The 27,878-nt window shown below is 43.3% G+C and overlaps 1 protein-coding gene across 3 annotated transcripts in view; it reads left to right on the forward strand.

Moving 5' to 3' along the window:
* LOC122543809 (macro domain-containing protein CT2219-like) overlaps positions 1-27,878 on the forward strand; it is a 955,696-nt gene that overhangs the window by 852,619 nt on the left and 75,199 nt on the right. For all 3 annotated transcript variants that reach the window (XM_043682600.1, XM_043682599.1, XM_043682598.1), the window contains one exon: positions 15,547-15,665. In XM_043682600.1, the coding sequence (XP_043538535.1) occupies positions 15,547-15,665 (119 nt within the window). The remainder of the gene's footprint in view (positions 1-15,546; positions 15,666-27,878) is intronic.

Genomic DNA, 27,878 nt, shown 5'->3' on the forward strand with positions numbered 1-27,878 from the left:
TTCTCCCCTTGTCTGTGTGGATTGCCTTTTGGTGCTCTGGTTTCCGCCCACAGTTCAAAGATGTGCAGGTTAGGTGATTGGCCGTGTTAAATTGCCCATAGTGTTCAGGGATGTGCAGGCTAGGTGGGTTAGGGTCGGGAGGTGGGACTGTGTGGGATGCTGTTCAGAGGGTCAGTGTGGACTCATTGGGTCAGATGGCTAGCTTCTACACTGTAGGGATTCTATGAATTTCTATGATTCTACATAGATAGCGTTGTTGAGGTGGCATTATTCATGCTTGCCTGCATTACTCACCTTTGTTTTTAGGGGTTGGAACGTTATGTTGAGATTGCACAGGATATCGGTGAGGCCTCTTCTGGAGTACTGTGTCCAATTCTGGTGGCTGTGCTACAGGAAGGATATTAAATGAAGGTCTTTTGCCCGAAATGTCGATTTTCTGATGAAGGGCTTTTGCCCGAAACGTTAATTTTCCTGCTCCTCGGATGCTGCCTGACCTGCTGTGCTTTTCCAGCACCACTCTAATCTTGACTCTAGCCTCCAGCATCTGCAGTACCCAATTCTGCCTATAGGAAGGATATTGTTAATTTTGAAGATGGTTCAAAAGAGGTTAACCAGGATGTTGCTGGGAATAGAGGTTGAGTTATAAGGAGAGGCTGGATACGCAGGAACTTTTTTCACTGGAGTATAGGAGGTTGAGGGGTGACCTTATAGAGGTTTATATAATCATGAGGGGTATAGACTAGGTGAATGATGTGTCTTTTCCCAAGGATAGGGGATTTCAAGACTCAGAGGCATATTTTTAAGGTGAGAGGAGAATAATTTAAAGAAAGACACAGGCAGAATTTCTTTTTAAGCAAAGAGTGATTCATGTGTGGAATGAAACTTCTAGAAAAGGAAGGGGATGCGGGTACAGTTAAAATGTTTAAAAGACATTTGAGTAAGTACATAGAATAAGAAAAGTTTGGAGGGATATGGGCCAGGCGCAGGCAGGTGGGACTAGTTTAGTTTGGGATTATGGTCAGCGTGGACGGGTTGGACCAAAGGGTATGCTGTATGACTCTATAACTGCTCTTCTTCAAAATAGTGGGGTGGGATCTTTGTCACCCATCCAAATGTCGGTGCCTATGGCAGTGCAGCACTCCCTCCATGCTGCATTAGAAGTGTCATTCTGCAAGGTACACTTCAGTCAGTTTGTGACTTGAACCCACCAGTTTCTTGACTCAGAAATGAGGCTGTCACTAACCAAGGCCCAAGTGAAACCCCTAAACTGGAACAGCAGAAAGATTCTCAGTTCTGGTAACAAACTGGAGATCCCGAGAATGAAGCAGCATCTACGCAGATGTTGGTAGAAGAGCAGATTGAGCTCAGCCAGGATGCTCTCTTATTGAATAACCTGTCAGCATTCACTGTGTAACCACACAGGTGGAGAATGCTGACTGGAGGCTGAGATACTGGGCTTGTGAAACTGCACCCCACCATGAGAAAAAAGCAAGGCAGCTGGAAAAGTTCTTTTCTAAAACTGGAAGCACTAATATATTTTCCAGAACAGGTTTTACATATGGAAAATTGACTCTGATATCCTGCCAGTGTGTGACATGTGAAGCATGAGCACAATGGCCTTTGTATTTAACAGTTATAATTACCATTGAAATTCAATATGTCTATAATTACAACTGAATTTCTGTAAATGGCAATTATACATTAGAGGAACACAATGTCCACCAATTTTCACCCATCAATTTTAACAGTAATAAAATCTGACAACCGCCAAGCTGAAGCATATCATAAGTCTCCTTCACTGTAAAACACTGACAGCAATATGAGGCAGTTTAGTTTGCAGCAACTAATAAAACTCTCAGAGGCATGGCAATGTGGTTTAATTACCTCTGGCATTACTGCAGCAAATAAAGATTGCGGGCGGAACGGAAATTAAGCACAGTAAAGATAGTCATGTTGCAGAATTTATTTCACTGGATGCGTTTCCAAAGTGTGTTCCTCAAGGTGAGGAGTGACATGCAGTTACCCATGTTATACTTGTGTTCCAGTGCTACTTTCCTCCCCACAGTTGCCTTGAAACCTACCTTTTTCTGTCACTAAATCAAATAGAGTTGATGACAATGTGACACACTCCCCATTCATGCATAACATCAGTATTGATTAGATCAAAGTAAATCTGCCTCTGCACTGCTCCCTCAACCACCTGCAGAGTAGATAAAGCATTGATTAGGTACAATGCAAAGCTCTCTCTACACTGTGCCCATCAAACACTCCCCGGAGAGGGATAGCACAGGGTTAGATACAGATTAAAGCACCCTCTACACTTCAGGATATCAACTAAATTGATCTGAGCAATCTATCTAGTAGTTCAGTTTCACATCCACAGCTCAGTGTGATAAAGGTCAAAGGAAGGTTACACCTGCGATCCTGGGTCAATACTGCATTCTACATTCATTCTGCATTCATCTATACTGGTCTGAAGCTGGGTGTGGCGAGCATTGCTGCAATAATGGGATTCCTGAGCCAAAAGTGAAAAATGTCTCTTGCCCACTGGTCGGCAGTTAAAAACTAAACATATAATTAGGACAGACTATGATAGCAGGCAAAAAGTAACATATTCTGGGGAGAGAGAAAGAGAATTGGTAAAAATAGATAAAACTATTGAAAACAGAGGAAGCAGAGAGTAATGGTATGATCTGAGGTGTGTGATTTATATTTATGTATGTCATTTAATTTGGTATTTTGAACTTTGAACTTTGAATGCTATAGGTATTTTCCATGTATCTGAAGGGGTTTAATAATTAACTTGAAGGTATTTCTGTAGCCATGGTGAATCTTTGAAAAAGCAGCCTGAGAGAGAGAGTTTGTGGAGGCTAATATGAATCTTTTTACATTGGGAGGTATTTATAACACATTAAATCATTGTACATTAGTTTGTTAGTTTTAGAAGGTCATGGATTTTTTTCCCCCCTTTTGTTAAGGGGAAACACCCATAGCTTAGAAGTGCTGCAGTTGGAATAGTGGATAGGCAGCAGATGACATTTAATCTGGAGATGTGTGAGATGTTATATTTTTGTGGGAAGATCATGGAGACAAAGTCTAAACTAAAGGCTGCTTACTCTATTGCAGTATTAGCACTATGTGTAGTTGTGCATTAACCATTAAAAGTTGCACGACAGCTTAAAATAGCAGTTAATAAATCAGTATCCTGTGCTTTATTAGGGACACAGAGCACAAGAACATGTTGAATCTAACTGTTAATATAAAATACACTATTCCAGCCTTAGCTGGAATATTGTTTAAAGTTCTGGGTGCCACATTATAGAAAGGATGTGAACATATTGGAGAGAGAGCAGGAGAGGTTTATAAGAATGGTTCTAGGAATGAGAAACTTCAGTTATGAAGTTAAAAATCACACAACACCAGTTTATAGTCCAACAGGTTTAATCCAGTCCAGTCCAACACTGGCACCTCCAAACTTCAGTTCTGAAAACAGATTGGCAAGGTTGGGTCTCATCCGAAGAGAATGCTGAGAGGAGATCAGATAACAAAATTCAAAATCATGTGGAGGCTAGACAGCAGAAATAGGGAGAAAATGTTCTCATTCCTGATCCTTTCAGGAATGGGAGGCATGGACTAAAAGTAATTCATAAAATAAGCAAAAGTTACGTGAGGAAAATCTTTTCACGCGGCAAATGATTCAGGTCTGGAATGCACCCTGTAGTGAAAAATTTTGGTGGAGGCAAATTCAATTGAGAAAGTTGAAAGAGAATTAGATTTGAAAAGGAAGAACGTGCAGGGCTACTGGAAGAAAGTGGAGAGTGGCACTTGGTGAATTGTTCAATTGAAGAGGCAATGCAGACAGAATGGGCAGAATGGCCTCCTGTGTTGGAAGAACTCAGCAGCGCTTTAATTCTATTAATCTGAGAGTTACATGCAGCACAGAAACAAGTGTTCGGTCCAGCATTTCACACAAAGCTCCTTAACAATCTTCTCCATCTCACCCAATCAGCATTTCCTTCTGTCCTTTCCTTCCCTCATGTGTTTACCCAGCTTCCCGAACACCTTTGCTATTTGTCTCGATCATTCATTGTGGTAGCGAGTTCCACATGCTTCCCCCACTCTCTGGGGAATGCTTCTCTTGAATTCCTGATTGAATTTATTAGTGGCTAGCTATCATATTCACGTAGTTTTGAAGTCGAGTGGAACCAGCCCCCCCCCTGCATTCAATGCTCCTGAATGCAATCTCCTTCATAAAGCAGTGTCTGGCGTGGCCCACATCTCATTAAAGGTCGAGTCCGACCCAGCCAAAACCTTGGCACAGCTGAAATATCTAATGTTTCATTTGAGACAAAGGCGCATTAGTGAGCAAATCCTACACCCCCTCAGCACAGTGGCTGAGGTATTAATGGCTGCTGCGAGTTGGCTGGTGCACTCACATTACATTTCATTCCTCATATTGCAGACAGCTGCGAAATGTCAGGCATCATGCTGGAGTTTGAGGTGATCTTTGGGTAGGATTAACATTGTGTACTGAACAACTGGCATAGGAAGCTGCTCTCTTCCTTTACTTCATTTGATTTGCAGCAAATGAAATGGAAGATTAAAAACAACTTGAAAAAGAATATCTTTTCTCATTAAGACTCTTTATTTTTCTCTTGCTTAATTCCTTCCCCCACATTTATCCGGTTATTTTCTACTTTAGGCACTGGTCAATCATTTGACACGCAATCTCTCCATTCCAATTATGTTATATTCTGTACAGCAAAACGAATTGTACATATTGCCCCAAAATATTACCCTATTAATTTTGCACAGAATTCAATCTGGCCACATTTCTGTTATTCTTGCCTAACCACAAAAGCACGTCGGTTCTTCCGTCCTAAAGATACGATTTAATGATAATTCCTTAAATCAGGCTTCTCAAAGTGCCGGTCCGCAGGCCAGAGTTTTGGGATTGTGAGTTTGGAGGTTATTGTGGAGCTCTGACCGAGCGAGCAGCTGGGAGAAGATGACTTTAAATCGTTGCTTTTCTTTCCAACTGTGCACTAATTCGACCTCAAGTTCTGCTCCTTCAGAAGTAAAAAGAACAGACCTTAAAAAGCCATGAAATTTCCTCACAACCCTTTCTGTTCCACATCCTGTGTGTTCACAGGATACCCCTGTTGTGAAACTTGGAAGGGTTCAGAAAAGATTTACCAGGATGTTGCTGGAGTTGAAGGGTTTGAACTATAGGGAGAAGCTGAATAGGCTGGGGCTATTTTCCTTGGAGTATCATAAGCTGAGGGGTGATCCTATGGAAGTTTGTAAAATTAGGAGGGGCATTGATAGGGCGGCTAACCAAGGACTTTACCGAGGAAAGGCTCAGCAGGTCTTGCAGCATCCATGAAGAGAAGTCAGAATTAATGATTTGGGTCTGAGGAAGGGTCACTTGACCTGAAACGTTAACTCTGATTTCTCTTCACAGATGCTGCCAGACCTGCTGAGCCTTTCCAGCAACTTCTGTTTTTGTTTCTGATTTACAGCATCCGCAGTTGTTTCCGTCTTTTCCCTAGGGCAGGGGAGTCCTAGAGGGCATAGAGGGCCAAGATTTAAAAGAGATCTAAGTGACAATGTTTTCACACAGAGGGTGGTGTGTGTATAGAATGAGCTGCCAGGCAAATTGGTGGAGGCTGGTACAATTACAACATTTAAAAGGCATCCGGATGGGTAGATGAATAGGAAGGGTTTAGAGGGATATGGACTAAATGCTGGCAAATGGAACTAGATTAATTTAGGATATCTGGTCAGCATGAAGGAGTTGGACCAAAGGCTCTGTTTCTGTGTTATACACCTCTATGACTCTACCCAACTCCTTCAGGCTAGGTGTGAAACTAGAGGCCTGTGGGAGAGAACCTGATAAATATACCTCCTTGACAAAAGTCTGGGTGAGTTACCCTAATATCTCCTATGAGGCTTCCCATCAGTTTTAATCTGGTTAACCTGCTGCAAAGTACCTTAGTATGTTTTATGATGTTAATGATGCTGTAAAGACGCAAACTGTTGTTGTCAACAAACCAAATGAGCTGACAAATAAAGCTATCTGTATGAAAGAAGATAATTCAATATGTTTATGTCTAGCAGGGTGTTGAGATTACTCAGAACTCTCAGATATTGTGTCCCCCCACCCCCACTTCTCTGTTTATTGCCCATCCTTTGAACTGAGTGTCTCACTCAGCCATTTCAGAGGCAGTTAAGAGTTATCTACAGTGCTGTGGGTTTGCAGTCGTATGTAGGTCAGACCAAGTAAGGATGGTAGAGTTCCTTCCCTAAAGGACATTAGTGAACCATTTATAATAGTTTCATGGCCACCATCACTGAGACTAAATTTATTTTCCACATTTTAATTATTTATTCATTGAATTTAAATTCCACCAGATTCGTGATGGAATTTGAATCCATATCCCCCAAAACATTCATCTGGACCTTTGGATTACAAGTCAAGTGATATTTAATTCCTTAACACAAGTAAAGATATTCCTTGAACCACACTCCCTCTAATGCTTTGAAGCTTGAGTTTCTCTGAGCCTTTCTCACAGCTTGCCCTCTAGTAGACTGGTTGGTCTTCTCTGCATTTTTTAAAAAATTTAACATTTATTTTTAATCAACCTGTTCAGAGATGTTATTCCACACCTCTGGAGCAGGTGGGACTGGAGCACCCAGTGGAAACCTATGCCAACACAGGAAGAATATGCAAACTCAACATGGACAATCACCCAAGGGTGGAATCAAACCCTGGTCCCTGACACTGTGAGGCAGCAGTGCTAACCACCGAGCCACCATGCTTCTCCATCTGCCTTTAGGATGTGGCAGTCATGGTAAGTGTGGTGATTATAACAAGGTCAGCCCGGTGGACATAATAGAATATGAGTTCCCTGATTAGGGTTCAATCAGGGAGCCCTGGCTAACAGATAAAAAGAGGCATGTCAGACATTCTGACATGCTGAGAGCTGGCTCTGAGGGAGCTGGACCAGTGTCAAGGACTCTCCACGTGTACATAAAGGGTGACTTGATGACTGGATACAGGCCTCTGTGGAGTTATTTCAATCAGAACTCTCAGGAGGACATAGGCAAGTTCGCAGACAGGGCAAAAACGTCTGGCAGATGAAATTCAGTGAAACCAAAAATCTGGCAAGAGAAAGCTAGCCAAATGTAACCACCTGCAAATTGCCATAAAGACCCACCTGGTTCACTAATATTCTTTAGTGAAGGAAATCTGCCATCCTTACCTGTCTACTGTGTGTGTGACTTCAGATCCTGTTGGCAATGTGCTTGTCTCTTTAGTGCTATCTGGAAATTTAAGGATGGGCAATAAGTGCTGACCCAGACTATGAATGAATGAAACAAAAGTGATGTGATTCATTTTGGGGAGGAATAATGTGTAGGGGTAGCATTAAATCAAAGATGCAACTCTAATAGGGTGTCAGAGCAGAGGGATCTGGGAATGTGCAGTATAAACCAGTGAAAGTGACAGTACAAGGTTGAGAAAGCTATTGGTAAATTGTACGGAATCCTGGGCTTTTGAAAGAAACATTGATACAATAAACTGCATTTCAGGAAGGATGTGAAGACCTTACTGCAGATGAGATTTACAAGACTGGCTGGAGGGAGGAGGGAGTTCAGTTACTTAGGGAGATTGGAGAAACCGGAAATCAAAAACAGAAATTGCTGGAAATGCTCAGCCGATCTGGCAGCATCTGTGGAGAGAAATCAGAGTTAATGTTTCTGGTTCAAAAGTTGCTGACAGACCTGCTGAGCTTTTCCAGCAGTTTCTGTTTTTGTTTCTGATTTACAGTATCCATAGTCCTTTTGGTTTTTATTGGGGTTGTTCGCTTGGGAAGGAGAAGGTTCAGAGGAAATTTGGTCTGGATAGTGTAGACAGGGAGAAAGTGTTTCCACTCTGGGGAGGATCCAGAATGAGAGGACAGAAATCAGTCAATTGGCAAAAGTAGCAATGGAAATATGCAGATAAACTTTCTTCACAGAGTGAGTGATTTCGGTGCGGATTGTACTGTCTGAGCATCTCAGGTTCCTTTGAGGCTGTAACAAGGGAGTAAGACAAACGTGCAGGGTCACGGAGAGAAGGCGAGAGAATGGAATGAGGCGAATTGCTCATTCAGAGAGCCAGGGCAGACATGCTGGGCCGAATGGCCTCCTGAACTGTCACCAATCTGTAAGGTGATTGGCAAAAGATGCACTGGTGACATGAAGGGTACCCTTTGTACACAGTGCAGGGTAGAGATGGGCTGCCTGAGAACATGGTCAAGGCAGATTGTAACTGGGAATTTCAAAAGAGGATTAAAAACTTATCTGAAGAGACGTGACTTGTAGGGCTACAGGGAAAGGGGAATGAGACTATCTGAGTTCCTCTTGCAGGGAGTTGGAACAGATGTAAAGGGCTGAATAGCCTTGTTACTATGCAGTAATCATCCTTTAGTTGTGTGAATGTGGATCACGGAGTGGCATCTTTAAAATGAAGAAACTTGAATGTTCCCAAGATGAGGAAGCTGAGATTGACACCATCCAACCTGGAAAGCATTGGAGATACATCCAGGGCCCCAAACAATTCGCCCTGGTGAGACAGAGGTTCACCTGCCTCTCCTCCAACCTAGTTTACTGTATCCGGTGCTCCCGATGTGGTCTGCTCTAGATTGGGAGATCAAATGTAAACTCAGGGCACATTTCGCTGAGCATCTAAGCCGGGCCTGCAAGGGCTGACCTGATCTCCCAGGCACTGCCCAATTTAATTCCCCTTCCCACTCCCTTTCCAACATGACCATCCTCGACCTCCTCCATTGCCATGATGAATCAGATTGCAAATTGGAGAAACAGCACCTCATCTTCTGCCTGCGCAGCCTACAATCTGGAGGAGTCAATACTGAGTTCTCTAATTTCAAATTCCCTCCCTTCCCATTCCCCAACTCCCTTCCCAGCCCCAACCCCTCCCTTCCATCCCTCTGATCAACCCTTCCTTCCAGCTATCACCAGATTCATTCCTCCCATCGACCAACCAGGCCGTACCCTCTATCCATGTTCACCTAACCCCACTTCACCACCCTGTCCCTCTCCCCACCCAAAACCCTCCCTCAACACCCCCCCTGCCCTTTATCTGCAGCTCCCCCAAGACCCACCCCCAGTCCTGAAGAAGGGTTACACCTGAAACATTGACTTCACCTCCTGATGCTGCCTGGCTTGCTGTGTTCCTCCAGCCTCCTGCTTGTCTATTGGGTGATTACGAGGCAGCAGTAACTCTCTGGTGACTCAAAATACCTATCTCCCCAACTATGAATTGCAGGTGATATTGCAAAATCGCCTGCATTAATGTAATGCTTACAATGTTGTTCCAAGGCTTTTTACAGGAGCTTTATCAGAGGTAAATCTGCACCAAAATGGAAGGAGATGCTAAGAGACAAGCTAAGATGCTTTATTGTTTAGTTTCCAGACAAAGGAGGGAAAGATGACATGTAGGGGGAGTACAGAATTTAGGCCCTAGCCAGTCACCAATGGGTGAACAAAGGATTATATTACACTTCAGCACGGTGGCTCAGTGGTTAGCACTGTTGCCTTTCAGCCTGTCTGTGTGTAATGTTTGCACATTCTCCCTCTGTCTGTGTGGGTTTCCTCCAGGTGCTCCGGTTTCCTCCCACAATCCAAAGATGTGCAAGTCAGGTGAATTGGCCATGCTAAATTGCCCATAGTGTTAGGTGCGTTAGTCAGGGGTAAATAAAGGTAGGGGAATTTGTTTGGGTGGGTTTCTCTTCGGAGGGGCGGTGTGGACTTGTTGGGCCGAAGGGCCTGTTTCCACACTGTAGAGAATCTAATCTAAAAAAAAGACTTTTGCTCTTCTGATCCATATTCATAAAGAAGTTGATTAAAGGCAGCAAGCCTTCATTCGGCTCCGAAACACATAACCGTTCTCAGACAGAAAACACCATGGTTCAGTTTGTCAGGATTGAAAAGAGCCTGAGTCCCATTGGTAACATTGCTCTGTGGTATGCAGGCCCTTCAATACTGAAACAGCGGTGCCCCACAGAGTTATTTTACAAACAGACACCATCGTCTTAAACTACTGCTGAGAGACACAGAGCCCCGTCTAATTGCCATATTGTTTGCTGAGGTTATCTCTGTGGCTGCTGCCTGAGACTGGTGCTTCGTTCATCTATTGCATTGCTGCAGGTCACTGCACACAGCAAGTGCTTGTGTCAGACAAACAGGCACAGCGTGCAAATTAGATTGTAATGCACCTTGGTATACACTGAAAGCAATAATTTTTTCCATCTCTTTATTTTCCTCTTTCGTTTTTGTTCTTGCCCAGTTCTGCCCCTGCCCCCTCCCTGCCAGCCATTCTCTTCTGTACACAGCGACACACGTTGGGCAAAGTTCCACCAGCTAACTTTCGTTTTGAGCGTCAACACAATGTTCCAGCACATGCACCATCACAACTCAGCCATATCCTGTATGTGATGGAGATTTCAGCACAGAAATCGAGGCAGACATTCATGATATCGTCACTGAAGGAGCCGGGCCCTAAGAATTCTTTCACAAGCAGACAGCACCATCTTAACAAGGTCATGGTGAACCTTTTTGAGACACTTGTTCGACCTCAGTTGGAGTAATGTGAACAATTCTGAATCCACAGCAAAGGAAAGATATGAACGTACATGAGAGTGCAGGAGAGATGTACAAAAATGGTTCCAGGCATGAGGAGAGATTGGAGAAGTTGGGAAAGATAGATAGAAATATATTGTTACTTGTATTTGTGAACATAAAGTTAATTTGTATCAGTCACCATAAAAACAGCGGCATTTAATTATATAACATTTAAAAATTATATATAAAATGAGACCAAGTTGAGACAAATGTCATTCCACGACCTCTTGGTTTCACAAACCAGCTACTGCCAAAGAGTAGGTCATGTCCAAAAGCCATGGACTGGGGACCTCTTGAAACTGCCAAAAAGTGAGGGCCTGACAAATTCACCAAGGACCGGGCCCTGTCTAAACCGCTGAGGACCAGGTTTTGTCGAAACTGCCGAGGACTGGGGCCTGTTGAAACTGTAGAGGACAGGGGCCCTCCAAAACTGCCAAGGACCCAGGGCTGTCCAATGGAAATTGATGCAACCCAGCTGCAGAAAGAACAAAAGATGAATTTGGTACGAAAGGTGAAATTTAGAAATAATAATAATAAGTAACAATTTTAAAAGGGTGCAGCCGGTAAACTGAAAGGGAGTGGATGAACCAGGAGCCCAAACACTACCTAACTCGCCATCTCTGCCACCTTGCTCACCCAAAACAAGGTAAGTGAAGATCTGATGGAAGTTTTCAAGCACGTGAGAGGTCTGGATAGAGTATATTGGGAGAAACTGTTCCCTCACATAAAAGGATCAAGAATGAGAGGTCAGAGATTTAAAGTGACTTGCAAACTTTACAAATTTGACGTGAGGAAAAGAAATTTTGCCCCACAAATGGTTCAGCTCTGGAATGCACTGACTGGAAGTGTGGGGAGACAGAGTCATTTCAAGAGGGCAATGGATGAATATTTGAATAGAACTAACTGTAAGGGTATGATGTTCATTGGGGAGCCAGTGCCCACACAATAACCTCCTGGTGATATTTGCTGTGAGAGAAGCTCTCTGTGCCCCTGGCCTCTCCTGGCCCACAGCTGAGCACTTACCAAAAAGGACCGGGAAGTTATAATTTATTTTTCTGTCTTTCTATACTATGTTTTAGTTTATGCATTTTGAGACGTCAGTGGAGATTGGCGACACTATACAACACTTTTCACTGTATTTTGTAACAAAAATACATGTGACAGTAAATAAATCAGATCAAATCTATAAGCTTTGTAACACTGACATGATTCTGAACACTGTCAGAAGTGCTGTCTTCCTGATCAGACTGAAAATCCAGCTTCCATCTGCTCTCACTCATGACGAGAAAGATTCCCTGGCCACTATTGGATGAAAAGCAGGGACAGTTGTCCTGGGGTAATATTTATCCCTCACCCAATGTCAGGGTCATTACCTGAGTGCTGTGCATGGGAGCTTCCTGATTCAAAGTTGGCTGCTGTGTTTCCTACACGATGACACTGTAAAATATAACTAAATGTACAGCACTTTGGAAAGGCACCAGTTGTAAATTATATTTTTCCAACTTACATCCAATATCTATACACAGATCTCAGCAGACCCTGGATAGCAATTAGGAATTAGAGCCCTGACAAATCTTTCCCTTTCTGTTGTAATCCCAAAGGACAGTTACCTTAATCTTGAATGGAGGGAGTCGAGTCGAGGGTGATAGGCAGTTAGAGAGGACAGGGGGAATTTAATGCTTACCAAAGGCTTTAGTGAGACCCAGGCAAACTCAATCAAGGATTAAATTTCACAAATACTTGTGAACGCTTCACAGATAGTTTACACTCACACACAAACACACACACACACATTCACTCATATGATACAGAACTGGTTCGAAGGTAGAACACAGAGGGTGGTGGTGATGGAGGGGTGTTTTTCAGACTGGAGGCCTGTGACCATTGGAGTGCCACAAGGATCGGTACTGGGTCCACTACTTTTCGTCATTTATATAAATGATTTGGATGTGAGCATAAGAAGTATGGTTAGTAAGTTTGCAGATAACACCAAAATTGGACAGCGAAGAAGATTACTTCAGATTACAATGGGATCTTGATCAGATGGGCCAATGGGCTGAGGAGTGGCAGATGGAGTTTAATTCAGATAAATGCGAGGTGCTCCATTTTGGGAAAGCAAATCTTAGCAGGACTTATACACTTAATGGTAAGGTCTTAAGGAGTGTTGCTGAGCAAAACGACCTTGGAGTGCAGGTTCATAGCTCCTTGAAAGTAGAGTCACAGGTAGGTAGGTAGTGAAGAAGGCATTTGGTATGCTTTCCTTTATTGGTCAGAGCATTGAATACAGGAGTTGGGAGGTTATGTTGCAGCTGTAGAGGATATTGGTGAGACCACGTTTGGAATAGTGCATGCTATTCTGGTCTCCTTCCTATCCGAAGGATGTTGTGAAACTTGAAAGGGTTCAGAAAAGATTTACAAGGATGTTGCCAGGGTTGGAGGATTTGAGCTATAGGGAGAGGCTGAACAGGCTGGGGCTGTTTTCCCTGGAGCATTGGAGGTTGAGGGGTGATCTTATAGGTGTTAATAAAATCATGAGGGGTATGGATAGGATAAATAGACAAGGTCATTTCCCTGTGGTGTGGGAGTCCAGAATGAGAGGGCATAGGTTTAGGGTGAGAGGGGAAAGGTATAAAGAGACTTAAGGGGCAATGTTTTACACAGAGGGTGATATGTGTATGGAATGAGCTGCCAGAGGAAGTGGTGGAGGCTGGTACGATTGCAACATTTAAAAGGCATCCGGATGGGTATATGAATAGGAAGGGTTTGGAGGGATATGGGCCAGGTGCTGGCAAGTGGGACTGGATTAGGTTAGGAAATCTGTTTGGCATGGACTAGTTTCACACACACACACACACACACACACACACACACACACACACCTTAAGTTAATGTTATTGAATGATTTTCACCCACAGGCCGGTATGGCAGGAAAATTGCACGTCATATTTCCAGTCTGTACAAACATTGCACTCACCGGTCTATGGATGCTGTACAAGCTGAAGAACTGGCAAATGGTGTTGAAACTGTAAATCTGAGTTGAAATTTGTGTAAAACGTACCACTGCTTTTGAACCTTGAATGTAAAGCCTAAGTTGACCTCTGTGCCACCTTGAACTAACTCTGGTACATTATCACACAGATGGAACTTATCAACATCCTGCATCCCAAAACTTAGGGCACCTGGAATATCTTTGCAGTTCTGCCTTTTTGATGTGAGGAAAATATCAGGGCACAGACTGCGACCTGCAGCCATGTCTGATCTTGGTCTCATCTGTCAGCCAGCAGAGATGAGAAGTTTTATTGATGAAAAGCAGTAGACAGCTTGAAATGAATCGTCTGATCTCTAACTGGCAGGATTAGGGACAGTTGGATTTGTTATTTGATTGCATTGTTAATCTTTTATAAATCTTTTCGATTTTTTTTTTAGTTTCTGGCAAAGGGAAGCACAAGGACCTTCTTCTATATAGATTGAAGTCTTTACAGAGATTGTATCCTCCTTGTTTTCAATTTTCCCACTCTCCCAAGGAGAGTGTGGATACCCTGGATACCCTCCAAACATGTTTCCAATATGTGGTGAACCTGCACAGCCAGGGGACGTACAGAACCAGAGTACACGGTCTTGTCTTTGTCTGATACTAACCAATCAGTAATCGCTAATGGGCCAGTGGGCAGCTGCAAGGCACGACAGGATTATCAGCAGCAACGGTGCCTTCACGAAACCCTCCAAATCCATAGACAAGAAAAACCCTCCCATAGCAATGCCCTCTTCCAAGCCAACTTGCCCAGCATTGAGGGGCCAATTCTTGGGTGAGACATATCATTCAATTGCCTGACACCAGACTACACAGCAAGAGATTTACAGGAGGATAGTAGAAACCTGTGGACCATCCTGTAAGTGTCCCTCGGGAGGACAGGCATCTCTGCTGAGTCCTGAGTGACCCTGGCTTGGGACTGAGCCAAATGGAGAACGCTCATTCAGGAAGGCACCAAACACATTGAGTGGTTTCATCAGGAAGGTGAGGTTGAGGCATTGGAGGGAAGCACATGGACCTCCAAACACCTCATCTACCTGATCCATCTGTGGCAGAGTCCACGGGTCATGTATTGGCTTACCAGCCGTGCCAGACCCGTCAAGCCAGAGTGGAGACAAGCCACTCTCAATCCCGATGTGGAGTGGTGAAGAGGGAGAGGAGTGGATAACCTTCTCATTATGAGCTGTAAGGTCGTGAGTTCAAGCTCCATTTCAATATGTCTGAGCAAAATAATCTCGAGGGGATGCTTCAGCAGAGAATGGAAGGATGTCTGCCTATGTTTTGGATTATGTATTCTTCTGCCTTCTCTTCCAGAAACAGACAATCCCAAAGCACTACTGTAAAGAGAAGGCAGTGCTCCCTGGCGGGCATGTCCTAAGTTTAATAGTAGATTTGCAAAGCTGTGCTGCCCACAGTGCAGTTCTTTTTCTGTCCTTCTAATGGAGTGTTCTAGATGGCGTACCTTGGGAGGGGTAAGTGGTTTGGAAGATCCAAGATTTCCATCTATGACTCAGACACATGCATAACTAGACCCTGGTTTCCCATGTGTACTACCTGAGCAGTAAGTTGAAAGGGACTGCACTGGTTAGGAGGTAAACATTGTAGCTCAACCCTGGCACGCTAACTGAATATTAATCAGTGCTTTAAGAAAATGATCAAAACTTTTCTTTGACCTCTCTCAAAGGCACAGGCTTTTGTTTTCCTAGCACCAGTTTTAGAATTCTAAACTGCAAATGAGACTTGAACAATATTGCTGTATATCAAAAACAGCAAAAAGCCACTGTCTTGTTTCAGTTTGGTCTCTTTTATTCTCTCCCCTGTCTCTATAGATGTCATCCACACAGTGGGACCCATCGTACAGGGGAAGGAGAGGCTGCCAGAGAAAGCCCTCCAGAGTTGTTACATAAAAAGCCTGAAACTAGCAGAGGACAACAACCTGCGAACCATTGTAAGTCTCTTCATAAATATCGAGAGTAAAGTGCAATTAATGGATATTTTAAAATGATTGAAGTCATATAAACTCCTGCCCTGCCTTGTGAAGACACTGCTGCACGTTAGAACATAATTGCAGAGGTGCCAAGCATTTAGATATTTGGCTTTCTTTGAAACATAAGATCCAAGGGACTGCAAAATAGTCACAGCTCCCCCGTTTCAACGACAACTTACATTTTGATATTACCGCCAGCATTTTGAAATGTCTCAAAGCATTTCACATAAGGACCATTGTGAAATAAAATCTGATGTTGGGCAAGGTGAGGAGACATTAGACCAAAAGCTCAATCGAAGTGTGAACGTTTTTAAGGAGCCTGTTGAAGGCAGGGAGAGAAGTTTTAGGGAGGGATTTCCAGAGCTTGGCACTCAAGCAGATAACGGTGCAACCACCCCTGATAGAGTGTGTAACATCGGGACACTCAATGTTAAATGGATCTTAGACAGATAGTGAACCAGGAACCGAGAGACGCCGTGACATTATTCTATAGAGTGTGGCCTATTGTTGCAGCTCTCCCCTTTTTATACTGTGTTGAATGCTCCAATCAAGTATGTAACGTAAACTGAATTTCAAAGGAAACGTAACCATTTTCACTGTTATTTTGTTAGGGGTTTGGCGCACTTCAGCCCCAATGGATGCTTCCATCTGTGGAAGGTCTCAAGCGTACCAGTGTACACCATGTGCTCCCTCTCCAGGAACATCCAGGTGATGACATAACCCCACACAAGGTGGGCCAGGCAAAAGGGTCTAACAAGCTCCTTGCAGCCTGCTGCCTGGATCTGCCAGTGGTTGGGTCCCAGAGCTGACCAATGACAATTTGCCTTGCCCTTACACCCTTCAATAGGTAGCCAGCTATTCAGATGGTAGGACTGAAGTGTAAACTGAACATTCAAGAGCAGCCCCCTCAAATAAGCAGATATAATCTGTAACCTAACACACCTTATAGGCATAGAACACAGAATCCATAAGGCCACAAAAACACTGGCAGCCTGGGAGTCTGTGAATGTCTTAGTCCCCTATTGTACTGGAATGCTGCATGCAACACAATTAATTGAACACCCAATACAACTTCACGCTTGACCGTAACTATGCAATTGATGTAATTTTAACATCAAAAGGCCATCATTGAGCTTTGGGGATCTTGAAGGATTGCAGGGCTGGAACTAGCTCCTGAGAGAAGCTTACCTGATGTACAGACTTGCATTTTCCACTTCGGGTTGGAACATAGCAATCAGGAGCAAGAATCCTGGCTGACATGTTCCCCCTCAGTGGTCAGTGAGGGCCAATTTTGGCAGCCATAAAGTCACCTGGCTGGAATCAAAGAAACAGACAAATTACATCCTAGATGATATTCTGAAGCCCAAGACTTCTTGAAAAGTGGTAACTGTTGTGATGTCGAAATGTAAATGCCAAGTTGTTCACAGCAGACTCCAGCAAACAAAAAGATAAATGAATCAAACAAAGCAAAGAACTCCAGATACTGGAAACCTGAAACATAACAGAAATTGCTGGAGAAACTGAGCAGGTCTGGCAGCATCTGTAGAGAAAAAAAACAGAGTTAATGGTTGAAATCCAGTGACCAGAGTCTAGTCTAGAAAGGATTTGAGAGGTTGGCTGGTTTTTTTCTCCACAGATGCTGCCAGAGCTGCTGAGTTTCTCCAGCAATTTCTGTTCTTGAACAAGATAAATGATCTATTTTTAGTGATGTTGGTTAAAAACATGTTCGTAACTTGAGAAAAGTTGGTTTATGTAGCCTAATTGATCATTTAAACTACCTTGCTTGTTTATGGTACTCACACTGGCTGAGGCTGGTCTTCTCTCCAGTGATGACCTTTCAAGATTCACTTGTCCTGATTACCTTCGCATCTTTTCAAAGTTATTTTTCTGTGATGTATCAGCTTCTCTCTCACATCCTTTTCCTTGGTCTGTATGATAGATTCTCTTCTTCATGAGCAGAGACACAGAGGACGTTCCTGTAACATTCAAATAGACGTACTGTGGATCCTGAGGATCTGAAATAAAAACAGAAAGTGCTGGAGAAACTCAGTAGGTCTGGCAGCGTCTGTGGAGAGAGAAGCTGTTAACATGTCAGATCCAATTTGACACTTCTTCGAAATTCAGTTCTAAGTCATGCCGGATTCTCGTTCCACATGAATAGGAAGCGTTTAAAAGGATATGGGCCAAATGCTAGCAAATACGACTTGATTTAATTAGGATATCTGGTCGGCATGGACACATTGGACTGAAGAGTCTGTTTCCGTGCTGTACATCTCTATGATTCTATGACACAGATACTGCCAGACTTGCTGAGTTGATCCATACTTTCTCTTCGTATTTCTGTTAATGCTACCTCCTCAGAAAATGCATGAACATTATACCACACTTGATTTAAACCATATTCTTCCATTATAGCAACCTTAAGCTGCTTTCTTGTTACTATATTAGTGTGAGGCTCCTGAGACATGAAAAGCATTCATCTTGAACAGAAGAGACAATAACCCAGAGATCAAGGCTGCAGACTCCATCCCCATGCTGTTAAGTTCCATGGACTACTGCACTCTGCCTGTTAATGGCATGGATATGGCCCTTCCCTTTAGTAATATCAATTCACATCAGACAAATAGGAGATTTTTCAAGGGGAAACATCCATTTCTTTCATTCCTCTGCTTGATTTCTCTAATGGTTTAGCGCCATGCTGGGACTATACATCAAATGTTACTTATGTTTTGCACATTTGGATTGTTAGGTATCTCCAATCGTTGAGAGCCAGGGGGGAATATCTCCCTGAAGGAACATTGTAGAAAGCTCTAGCTGCCTTTTGTGTTACAGCACAGATAAAGTCATAGAGATGTACAGCACGGAAACAGACCCTTAGGTCCAACTCGTCCATGCCGACCAGATATCCTAAATAAATCTAGTCCCATTTGCCAGCCCATATCCCTCCAAACCCTTTCTATTCATATACCCATCCAAATGCCTTTTAAATGTTGTAATTGTACCAGCCTCCACCACTTCCTCTGACAACTCATTCCATACACGCACCGCCCTCTGTGTGAAAAAGTTGCCCCTTAGGTTCTTTTTAAATCATTACCCTCTCACCCTAAACCTATGCCGTCTAGTTTTGGACTCTTCCACCCTGGGGAAAATACCTTGTCTAATTACTGTATCCTTGCCCCACATGATTTTATAAACCTCTATAAGGTCCACCCTCAGCCTCCTACTTTCCAGGGAAAACAGCCCCAGTCTATTCAGCCTCTCCCTATAGCTCAAACCCTCCAACCCTGCCAACACCCTTGTAAATCTTCTTTGAACCCTTTCTAGTTTCACAGCATGTTTCCTGTAATAGGGAGACCAGAAGTGAACACAGTATTCCAAAATTGGCCTCAACAACATCCTGTCAAGCCGCAAACTGACCTCCCAACTGCTATACTCAATGTACTGTACAAAGGCAAGCAAATCAAACACCTTCTTCACTACCCTGTCTACCTTGAACTCCACTTTCAAGGAACTATGAACCTGCACTCCAAGGTCTTTTTGTTCAGCAACACTCCCCAGGACCTTACCACTACATGTGAAAGTCCTGCCCTTATTTGCCTGATCTTCCATTTAGTCCTCAGTCTTTCAGCTCAGCTTCATCCTGTGCAAGAGGGCAGAAGTAGAATGCAAATGACTTTTGATCAGTGCCTGGAAAAGCCTTTTGGAGATTTATAAGGATTTTATCGTAAAACTATAGTTTAGCCCAAACACCAGTTTCCAGCTTTCCCTTTTGCTCAGTGGAGAACCCAGACCGCACTGGGGAAGAATACATTGTCCAATGCACATCACCTATACTCCGTTAACTCTGAAACCATTCTGGTAACCCTTCAACAGCGCCTGTACTGCTAATACTGACACTGACAAGGAAACAGAGAACGCCCAAGGCACAATGAACCTTACCACAGCGAGGATTGAACACATTTTAGGCAGCAAGTGATAAGATACAAGAGATCCACTGAAAATTAAAAAGAGAAGCATAGGTTGGCATATAATCAATATGGAACCAGTGCAATCCTATTCACCAGAATTACCTCAGGGATGTGGTGCAGACACAGAGATTATACAACAATACGCAGCAGCCTGGTATTAAACTGATCCTCTGCTTGCATTGTTCTATCTAATAATGTGCCTAGCAGCATGTGATACAGATTGGCTGCAGAATGCCCTAAACAATGAGTCTTTTGGCTCCTGTCTCTGAGGCTGAACTGATTGAGAACCAGATGGGGGCTGCAGTGCTTTGATATTGTTTCTTTTCCCTGTTGTCTTTGTTTCTTTCAATTAGTCTTCTTCGACAAATAGTATAAGATTTCTACTCTTCACAACGACCATTCTGAGTGAAATCATTAATTACTGATCAATTATATAAAAGCTTATCTTGGACTGGTTGCTGTTAATGTCAGTAACTATCCTAAATGCTATTTGACCAGTGATCATTTTGGCCTCTTTTCCCAAGATAGCTGACCCCGGTAGTGTCCAGTCTGTTGGGGAATGCCTGCAGATTCATGTGTCCTGCCTCTGACTCTCTTTAAACTGCTGCTTGGCCTACTCTGCATTTGCAGTGGGTCCTGTTTCAGTGGCGCTTCTCCCGCAGTCTCAGTATTCCTTCTTACCTCTTGAGCGAATACACAGCAGGGCAGAATCTGGATAACAGATGCATTCATTCAGTACCGTCATTACCATCTTTAATTTACATCGTCAGAGCCATAATGTAACTGAGTGCCATTTAGCGTATGAGTTGGTGGGACAGATTAGAATTTAAACATCACAGCCATCAGTGGATTTTGGTGCAGAACTATTTAGGAGGAAAAAACCCTGAATCGTATCTATTAATTGTGTTGAATAATGGCTAAATATTGCTCAGGATATGAGGAAACTGCTGATTTTCTTGATTGCAGTAGAGGCCTGGGGCTTGAGATGAGGCAGCTAAATCTAACCATAAATTACACAGTAGTGCACTGAGGAAAAAAGGAATTGTGACCGATCAAAGTTGGTTCTGCAGATTATTGGTATCGGTGACATTCATTGGCCACAGTACAAGCTCCACCTGACTAGTATCGAGTCCAGGTAGGTGATCTGATCTGCCCTCACAGTCTGCTGTAACTACAGTGATGGGCTATTTATCAGCAACAGGATTTGTACCTGACAAGGCAAAATTCTGTTAGCTCCAGTAAAATAAGAACTAGATAGAATCATACAGCACAGAAACAGACTCTTCATCCAACTACTCCATGCCGAACATAAACCCAAATTAAACTAGTCCCACAGAAGCGCTTCACAGGAGGCTCCCAAGCACTGAGGATGTCACCTAGACAGGGGACAAAACGTCTGCAACACAAATTCCCAGCTCAGCAAGCAGAACCACAACAACTAGTCCCACCTTCCAGCTCCTGACCCAGATCCCTCCAAACCTTTCCTCTTCATGTATTTATGAAAATGTCTTTTAAATGTTGTAATTGTACCCACATCTACCACTTCCTCAGGAAGTTCATTCCACATGCGAACCACCCTCTGTGTAAAAGCATTGCCCCTCATGTCTTCTTTTAATTCTCTCTCCTCTCATCTTAAAAATGTGCCCCCTAGTCTTGAAATCCTTCATCCTAGGGAAAAGACATCTGCCACTAACACTGCCTATACCTCTCATTATTTTATAAACTTCTATTACATCGCCTCTCAACCTCCTACGCTCCAGTAAAAACGGTCCCAACCTATCCAGCCTTTCTTTATAACTCAGACCTTCCATACCTCTCAACATCCTGGTAACTCTCTTCTAAGCCCTCTCCAGCTTAATAATATCCTTCCTATAGCTGGGCACTGAAAGATCTTTCATGCAACTCCTGTTATCTACATATAAATTACAGTTATGGTCACTGCTCCATCATGGCTAGTACTGAGCACTTTGATTACAAATTGTTGCATGCTTCCCTCGTTGTATCATTCTGCAAGTGGCACCAGTAAGATGGTGACTGAGACGTTTACAGCGTCAGGTCAAAAGCTATGGTATGTGTCTCATGAAGGTATATTGCATTCCAGCTGTAAAGCATCACACGACAGTGGGCAACATGCTTAATATTCCAGCTGCCTCGGTTTCTCCTATAATGAATAATGGGAAAATGCACAGTAAGCCAGTTGATCCAGTCATGGGATTTAGACAATGCCTTAAACTTGAAGTACAAACTCCAGGTGGTTTATCAATGTCATCAGTGCATGCTATATTTCCTTCCTTCTCCATTTGTTTGTTTCTCAAAGAGATCTCGGGCAATAGGAAGGAAGGTGTTTCATTTTTTCCACAATGCCAGAACACTCTGAAGCACTTTGCTGGCTATGTAGTCACTGGCTGAATTGTACGATAAGTGACCAGCAGCAAGCTTGCACAAACAGCACTGGAAGAAAGACAAGATAATGTGGTGTAGTGTTATTGTTTGCAAGATACAATTGTCAGTATAGTGAACAGTGAAGAAGGTTACCTCACAGTGCAACAGGATCTTGATCAGATGGATTAATGGGCCAAGGAGTAGCAGATGGGAGTTTAATTTAGATACATGCGAGGTGCTGCACTTTGGAAAGGCAAATCAGGGCAGGACTTATACACTTAATGGTAAGGTCCTGGGGAGTGTTGCTGAACAAAGAGACCTTGGAGGGCAGGGTCATAGCTCCTTGGAAGTGGAATCACAGGTAGATAGAATAGTAAAGAAGGTGTTTGGTATGCTTTCCTTTATTGGTCAGTGCATTAAGTATAGGAGTTGGTAGGTCATGTTGTGGCTGTACAGGACATTGGTTAGGTCACTTTTGGAATACTGCATACAGTTCTGGTCTCCATGCTATGGGAAGGATGTTGTGAAACCTAAAAGGGTTCAGAAAAGATTTACAAGGATGTTTCCATAATTAGAGAGCTCCAGCTAGAGGGAGGGGCTGAATGGACCCGGTCTATTTTCCCTGAAGTGTCAGAGGCTGAGAGGTTATAGAGGTTTATAAAATCATGGGGGTGCATGGGTAGAATAAATAGACAAGTATTTTCCTCTGGTGGGGGAGTCCAAAGCTAGAGGGCATAGGTTTAAAATGAGAAGGGGAAGAATTAAAAGGGACCTAAGGGACAACTTTTTCACGCAGAGGGTGATGCGTATATGGAATGAGCTGCCAGAGGAAGTGGTGGAGACTGGTGCAATTACATCATTTAAAAGGCATCTGGATGGGTATTTGAACAGGAAGGATATAGAGGGATATGGGCCAATTTGCTGGCAAATGGGACTAGATTAATTTAGGACATCTGGTCAGCATGGGCGAGTTGGACTGAAGGGTATGTTTCTGTGCTGCATATCTTTATGTCTCTACACCTGTTGGTCAGGACAGTACTGAGCTCCAATGTTTTGCTTCAAATGGTGCCAAGGGATCTGTTCTACTGCTTACTGTGGGATAATCAGATGAAGCTAAAAATCATACATCTCCAGGGTATAGTCCAACAGGTTTATTTGGAAGCACTAGCTTTCGGAGCACTGCTCCTTCATCAGGTGGTTGTGTGATGTTTAACTTTGTATAGGTAAAAACAATGACTGCAGATGCTGGAATCCAGATTCTGGATCAGTGGTGCTGGAAGAGCACAGCAATTCAGGCAGCATCCGACGAGCAGCAAAATCGACGTTTCGGGCAAAAGCCTTTCATCAGGAATAAAGGTGGAGTTAACTTTGTTTACCCTAGTCCAACACCGGCATCTCCATATCGTAATCAGATGAGATATTGAATGGCTCGAGGGGCTGGGACCTATTACATCCATATGTTTATATGTTCAGCTGAAGGGGCAGCCAGGGCCTCAGTTTAGTATTTCATGCACAAGATGGCACTCCCTCTCTGGTGCAGGAGCAGTTGTCCAGCAGCCATGAACAGTTGATTTCAGAGAAGGAGGCAGGCAGTCACTCTTGGCTGGTGAGTTTGTTCTACTGCAAGCTCAGGAAAAATAGATTAGATATATTCAGTGATAAATGGCAGTGTGTGATTGGCCCATCATGCTTACACTTTTTACAGTGTTTTGTCAAGAAAGGAAATTCCATTTGTCCTGTTGTGTAAGCTGATTATAATCGCTGGGGGGGTGTGTAAAGAGGTGAGTACATTGCCTTTGGCATCAGTGTTCACAGTGCATCGCAGACAATCTCCCCATCCAGGCCTGAGGTAGACACTTAGCAGAAGTATTCGCACTGCATTGCTTTCCTTAGATTAACATTGTGATAACCAATGTGTGATGGAAGCTAACTGCAGGATGAGTTCCAACAAAACCTGCTGTCTTGTTAGAATCACTTTGTCTGGGGAAATATTTTTGACAGACAAGGGGAAAAGCCGCAATTGATTCTGATGGTATTGTTTTCACCCCCACCCCGCAACACTGCATGTAAACATAGTGCCTTGGGGGTTTTCCACTGAAGGGCGTGTGAATATTTTCACCAAGCACTGACTAATAGGGCACTTAGGGAAGCAGTTCATTATTGATGAGGCACACTAGCAGCTGAGGATTTCTTATTTTCAATTTATTCTTTCTCTTCAGTTTGTTTTCTTCACTGGTCAATAAGCGATTTTGGATTTAACCCATTCCACATTTCTCACAAGCCCATCTGTCATCTCTGTGCTGTGAGACTGTTTGCTGAACTTCCCTTTTAGATTGATTGAAATCTTCCAGCTGAATCTCACTAAGTTCAAAAGCATCGACCTACAAAGTTGGCTCACAATTTCAGGCTGTAATTGAATTCCACTAGGCTCCATATGAAGATCATGGAGAAACACATGCAAACTCATCTTTACAAGTTCATTCTGAGGATGTGAACGTCATTGACAAGGTCAGTCCTTGTTTCCTATCCTAAATTGCCCCTGAGAAGGGGATGCAGTCTATGTGGTGTAGGAATACCAAAAGCTCAATCAAAACTCTGTTGCCTGTATCTAATCTGACATCACGTCCCATTGACCCATCACTCCCATGCTTGTTATATCAGCTACCTGTCCCAATTTCAAATCCTCATCCCTATGTTTATATTGCTCCATAACCATCCCTCACTCTGTAACCTTACAGCCTGACCCCATACTATACCCTTCCTTCCTTTCATACACCTCTTCTGAATCTCTGTCTGTTTTAGTCATATTACTTGGACTTGTGTCATCAGCCACACCAGGACCCACTAACAAAATGTTCCATCTAAACCCCTCCACTGCCTCTTTAACCAAATCGCAAACCGCTCCTAATCTGAATCCTAACATGACTTAATGGTTGCCTAGTTGAGAGGGTGCAATTCTATATTTAGTCTTAGGAAATAAGGTTGAACAGGTCGATGAAGTAGCAATGAGTGGCCATTTTGGAAATAGTGATCATAATATAGTTAAATTCAGCATCATTATGGAATGGGACAAAGCACGGCAGTAAAAGTTCAAAACTGGGGAAACTTCATGAAGTTGAGAAATGATCTGGAAAAAAGACTGGTTATAGCTACGTAAAGGAAAGTCGGTGATAAATTAGTGGAAGGTATTCATAAGTGAGAATCTCCAAGCAGAGTAGGCATGTTCCACAAAAGGAAAAGATCATGTTGCATCTAGAGTTCGCAGGTTATCTGCAAGTGTACAGGATCAGATAAAACAGAAAAGTAGAGTTGAGACAGTCTCAAACAAAAGGAATGCTTTAGGAAGCTTAGAGGAGGAGAGGAAGTACATGGATGGCATGGAAAGGAAACTAGGATAACAAAGAGAGGTTATGAAAAATTATTGTACAATAATACAGTAAAATTAAGGAAAATCCAAAGTTGTTTTCCAATACACTAAGAGCAAGAGGATGAGTCAGGAAAGGGTTGCCCCTCTCAGAGATATGATGTGGAGATGCCGGTGGTGGACTGGGGTGGACAAAGTTAAAAATCACACAACACCAGGTTACAGTCCAACAGGTTTATTTGGAAGCACTAGCTTTCAGAGCGCTGCTCCTACATCAGGTAGGCATGACGGACTAAACCTGATGTTGTGTGATTTTTAACTTTGTCGACTGGAGTAGGGAAAGGGGATGGTGGTCAGTGAATGTAACAAGTAAAGTTTTCTCTGTCACCATGTCAGCTCTGCACTCCCTCCACTCCAGTGGGACTGTCTGTTCTTTCCAATCTGGCAATTAGACACACCATTCTGCCATTCTCACATTCCGATCACTTAATGTGCACTATCAACACCTTTTCTCCCCAGCACTCCACCCCTATACTATTGCATAAATACTGCCTCCTCCACACTTCAGGTCAATGCTGATGAAGAGTCATCTGGACTCGAAATGTTAGCTTGCTCTCCATAGACGCTGTCTGACCCGCTGTGATCTCCAGCACTTTTTGTCTTGAATTGTACCATAGCTTGTTAAAGGAAACTGTGAAGAGATAATGGATGCTCTGAGGACCATTTCCAATTCTTGCTGGACATAGACAATGTACAAGAGGGTTGGAGGACTGCAAGTGTTGTGCCATTATTTAAAAAAGGTGTGAGGAACAGGCAAGATAACTATAGACTGCTCAGTCTGTCTTCAGTGGGAGACAAATTACTGGAATGAATGTAGGTGAAAGCGAGCTTTGAGAAGATTTGTAGCTCAGGTGAGAGGTTGGAATAACTAACTTGGAGAAGCGAGGATTAATCAGGGGTAGTCACAGTGGGTTTGTGAAGCAATATTGTGTTGTACAAACCTAATAGATTTTTTTGAGGGTAGTGACGATTGATGAGGGTTGCCTACATGGAAAAATGCACATTTATCATTTTGGTGGGAAGAATAGATGTACAGAGAATTTCTTAAATGGTAAGAGGTTTGAAAGTATAGATGTGCAAAGAGTGACCTTCAGTAAGCCACTGAAGGCTGCTGTGCTGATGCAGCAAGCTTTTAGGAAGGCTAATGGAATGATGTCTGTTATTGCAAGAGGATTTGAGTACAGGACCAGTGAAGCCTTGCTTCAGTTGTAGAGGAGTTTGGTTGGAACACACCTTGTCTCAGGAAAGATATTACTGGCATAAAGGAAGGGCAACAGATGTTCACCAGACTTGTTCCTGTCAGGGCAATGTTGCCCTTTAAAGAGAGATGAGAGAAACTGGGCCGACATCAAAGGCCTGTATGAAAGACTTTTTGGGAACATCAAACGATAAAGAGGTAATTTCATTGAAAGCTACAAAATGCATAAAAGAATAGACAGAGTGGATGCAGGTAATATATTTCCCCTGGTTGGAGAGCCTGGAAACAGAGAAACAATTTGAAAAGGGGGATGCCATTTAGTACTGAGGTAGGAAGAAATTTGTTGACTCTGAGGTTGTACACCTTTGGTATTCTCTACTCTCGAGGGTTGTGGAAGCTCAGTGTTAAACTATATTTAAAGCAAAGGTTGATGTATTTTGGATTACCAGATTTGTAAAGGGTTATGGGGGTAATGTAAAAGCCATGATCATGTTAAGTGGCAGAGCAGACTCGACTTTCTGAACAGTCCACTCCAAAATTTAATTGGCTACTGGCCTATGCGTATTCTCCAGTCCCTATAACCCTCCCTGTCTGTGTAACTGCCTCTAACACCTATAACCTACCTCTGTAACCACCCCACCCTGGATCAGCAATCTTTCCAATGTCTGTAACCTCCTCCAGCTCCTACACCCCCTCCCTATCTCTGTAACCCCCCTCCAGCACCTACATTCCAGGCCAGGTCGGGAGACTGCTAGGCCAGGCTGCTGAAAGACTGCGGTGGCTCTTTTCTGAGCAGAGTCGGGGAAGGAGGTCATAGGGGTCACAGCGGCCATCGAACCGCGAAACAAAAAAATCCCCCTTTCACGGCAAATAAAAGGGAAGCTGCAAAAACACATGAGGCAGAAATAGGGGGAATCTCAGCAGTGTATGTGGAGAGAGGGAGAAAGAGAAAGAGAGGGAGGGAGGGAGAGAGAGAGAGAGGAGGAAGGTAGAGAGACACAGAGAGAGAGAGGCAGTCAGGCAGGTACAGAGTCACAGAGAGAGACAGGCTGGTAGAGAGACACAGAGAGAGATGCAGGCAAGTAGAGAGACACAGAGACAGATGCCAGCAGGAGAGAGTCACAGAGAGAGAGGCAAGCAGGTAGAGAGAAACAGAAAGAGAGGCAGACAGGTAGAGAGAGAAGGAAAAGAGAGGCAGGCAA

The sequence above is a fragment of the Chiloscyllium plagiosum genome, chromosome 45 (assembly GCF_004010195.1).
Source record: "Chiloscyllium plagiosum isolate BGI_BamShark_2017 chromosome 45, ASM401019v2, whole genome shotgun sequence".
NCBI classification, from domain to species: domain Eukaryota; kingdom Metazoa; phylum Chordata; class Chondrichthyes; order Orectolobiformes; family Hemiscylliidae; genus Chiloscyllium; species Chiloscyllium plagiosum.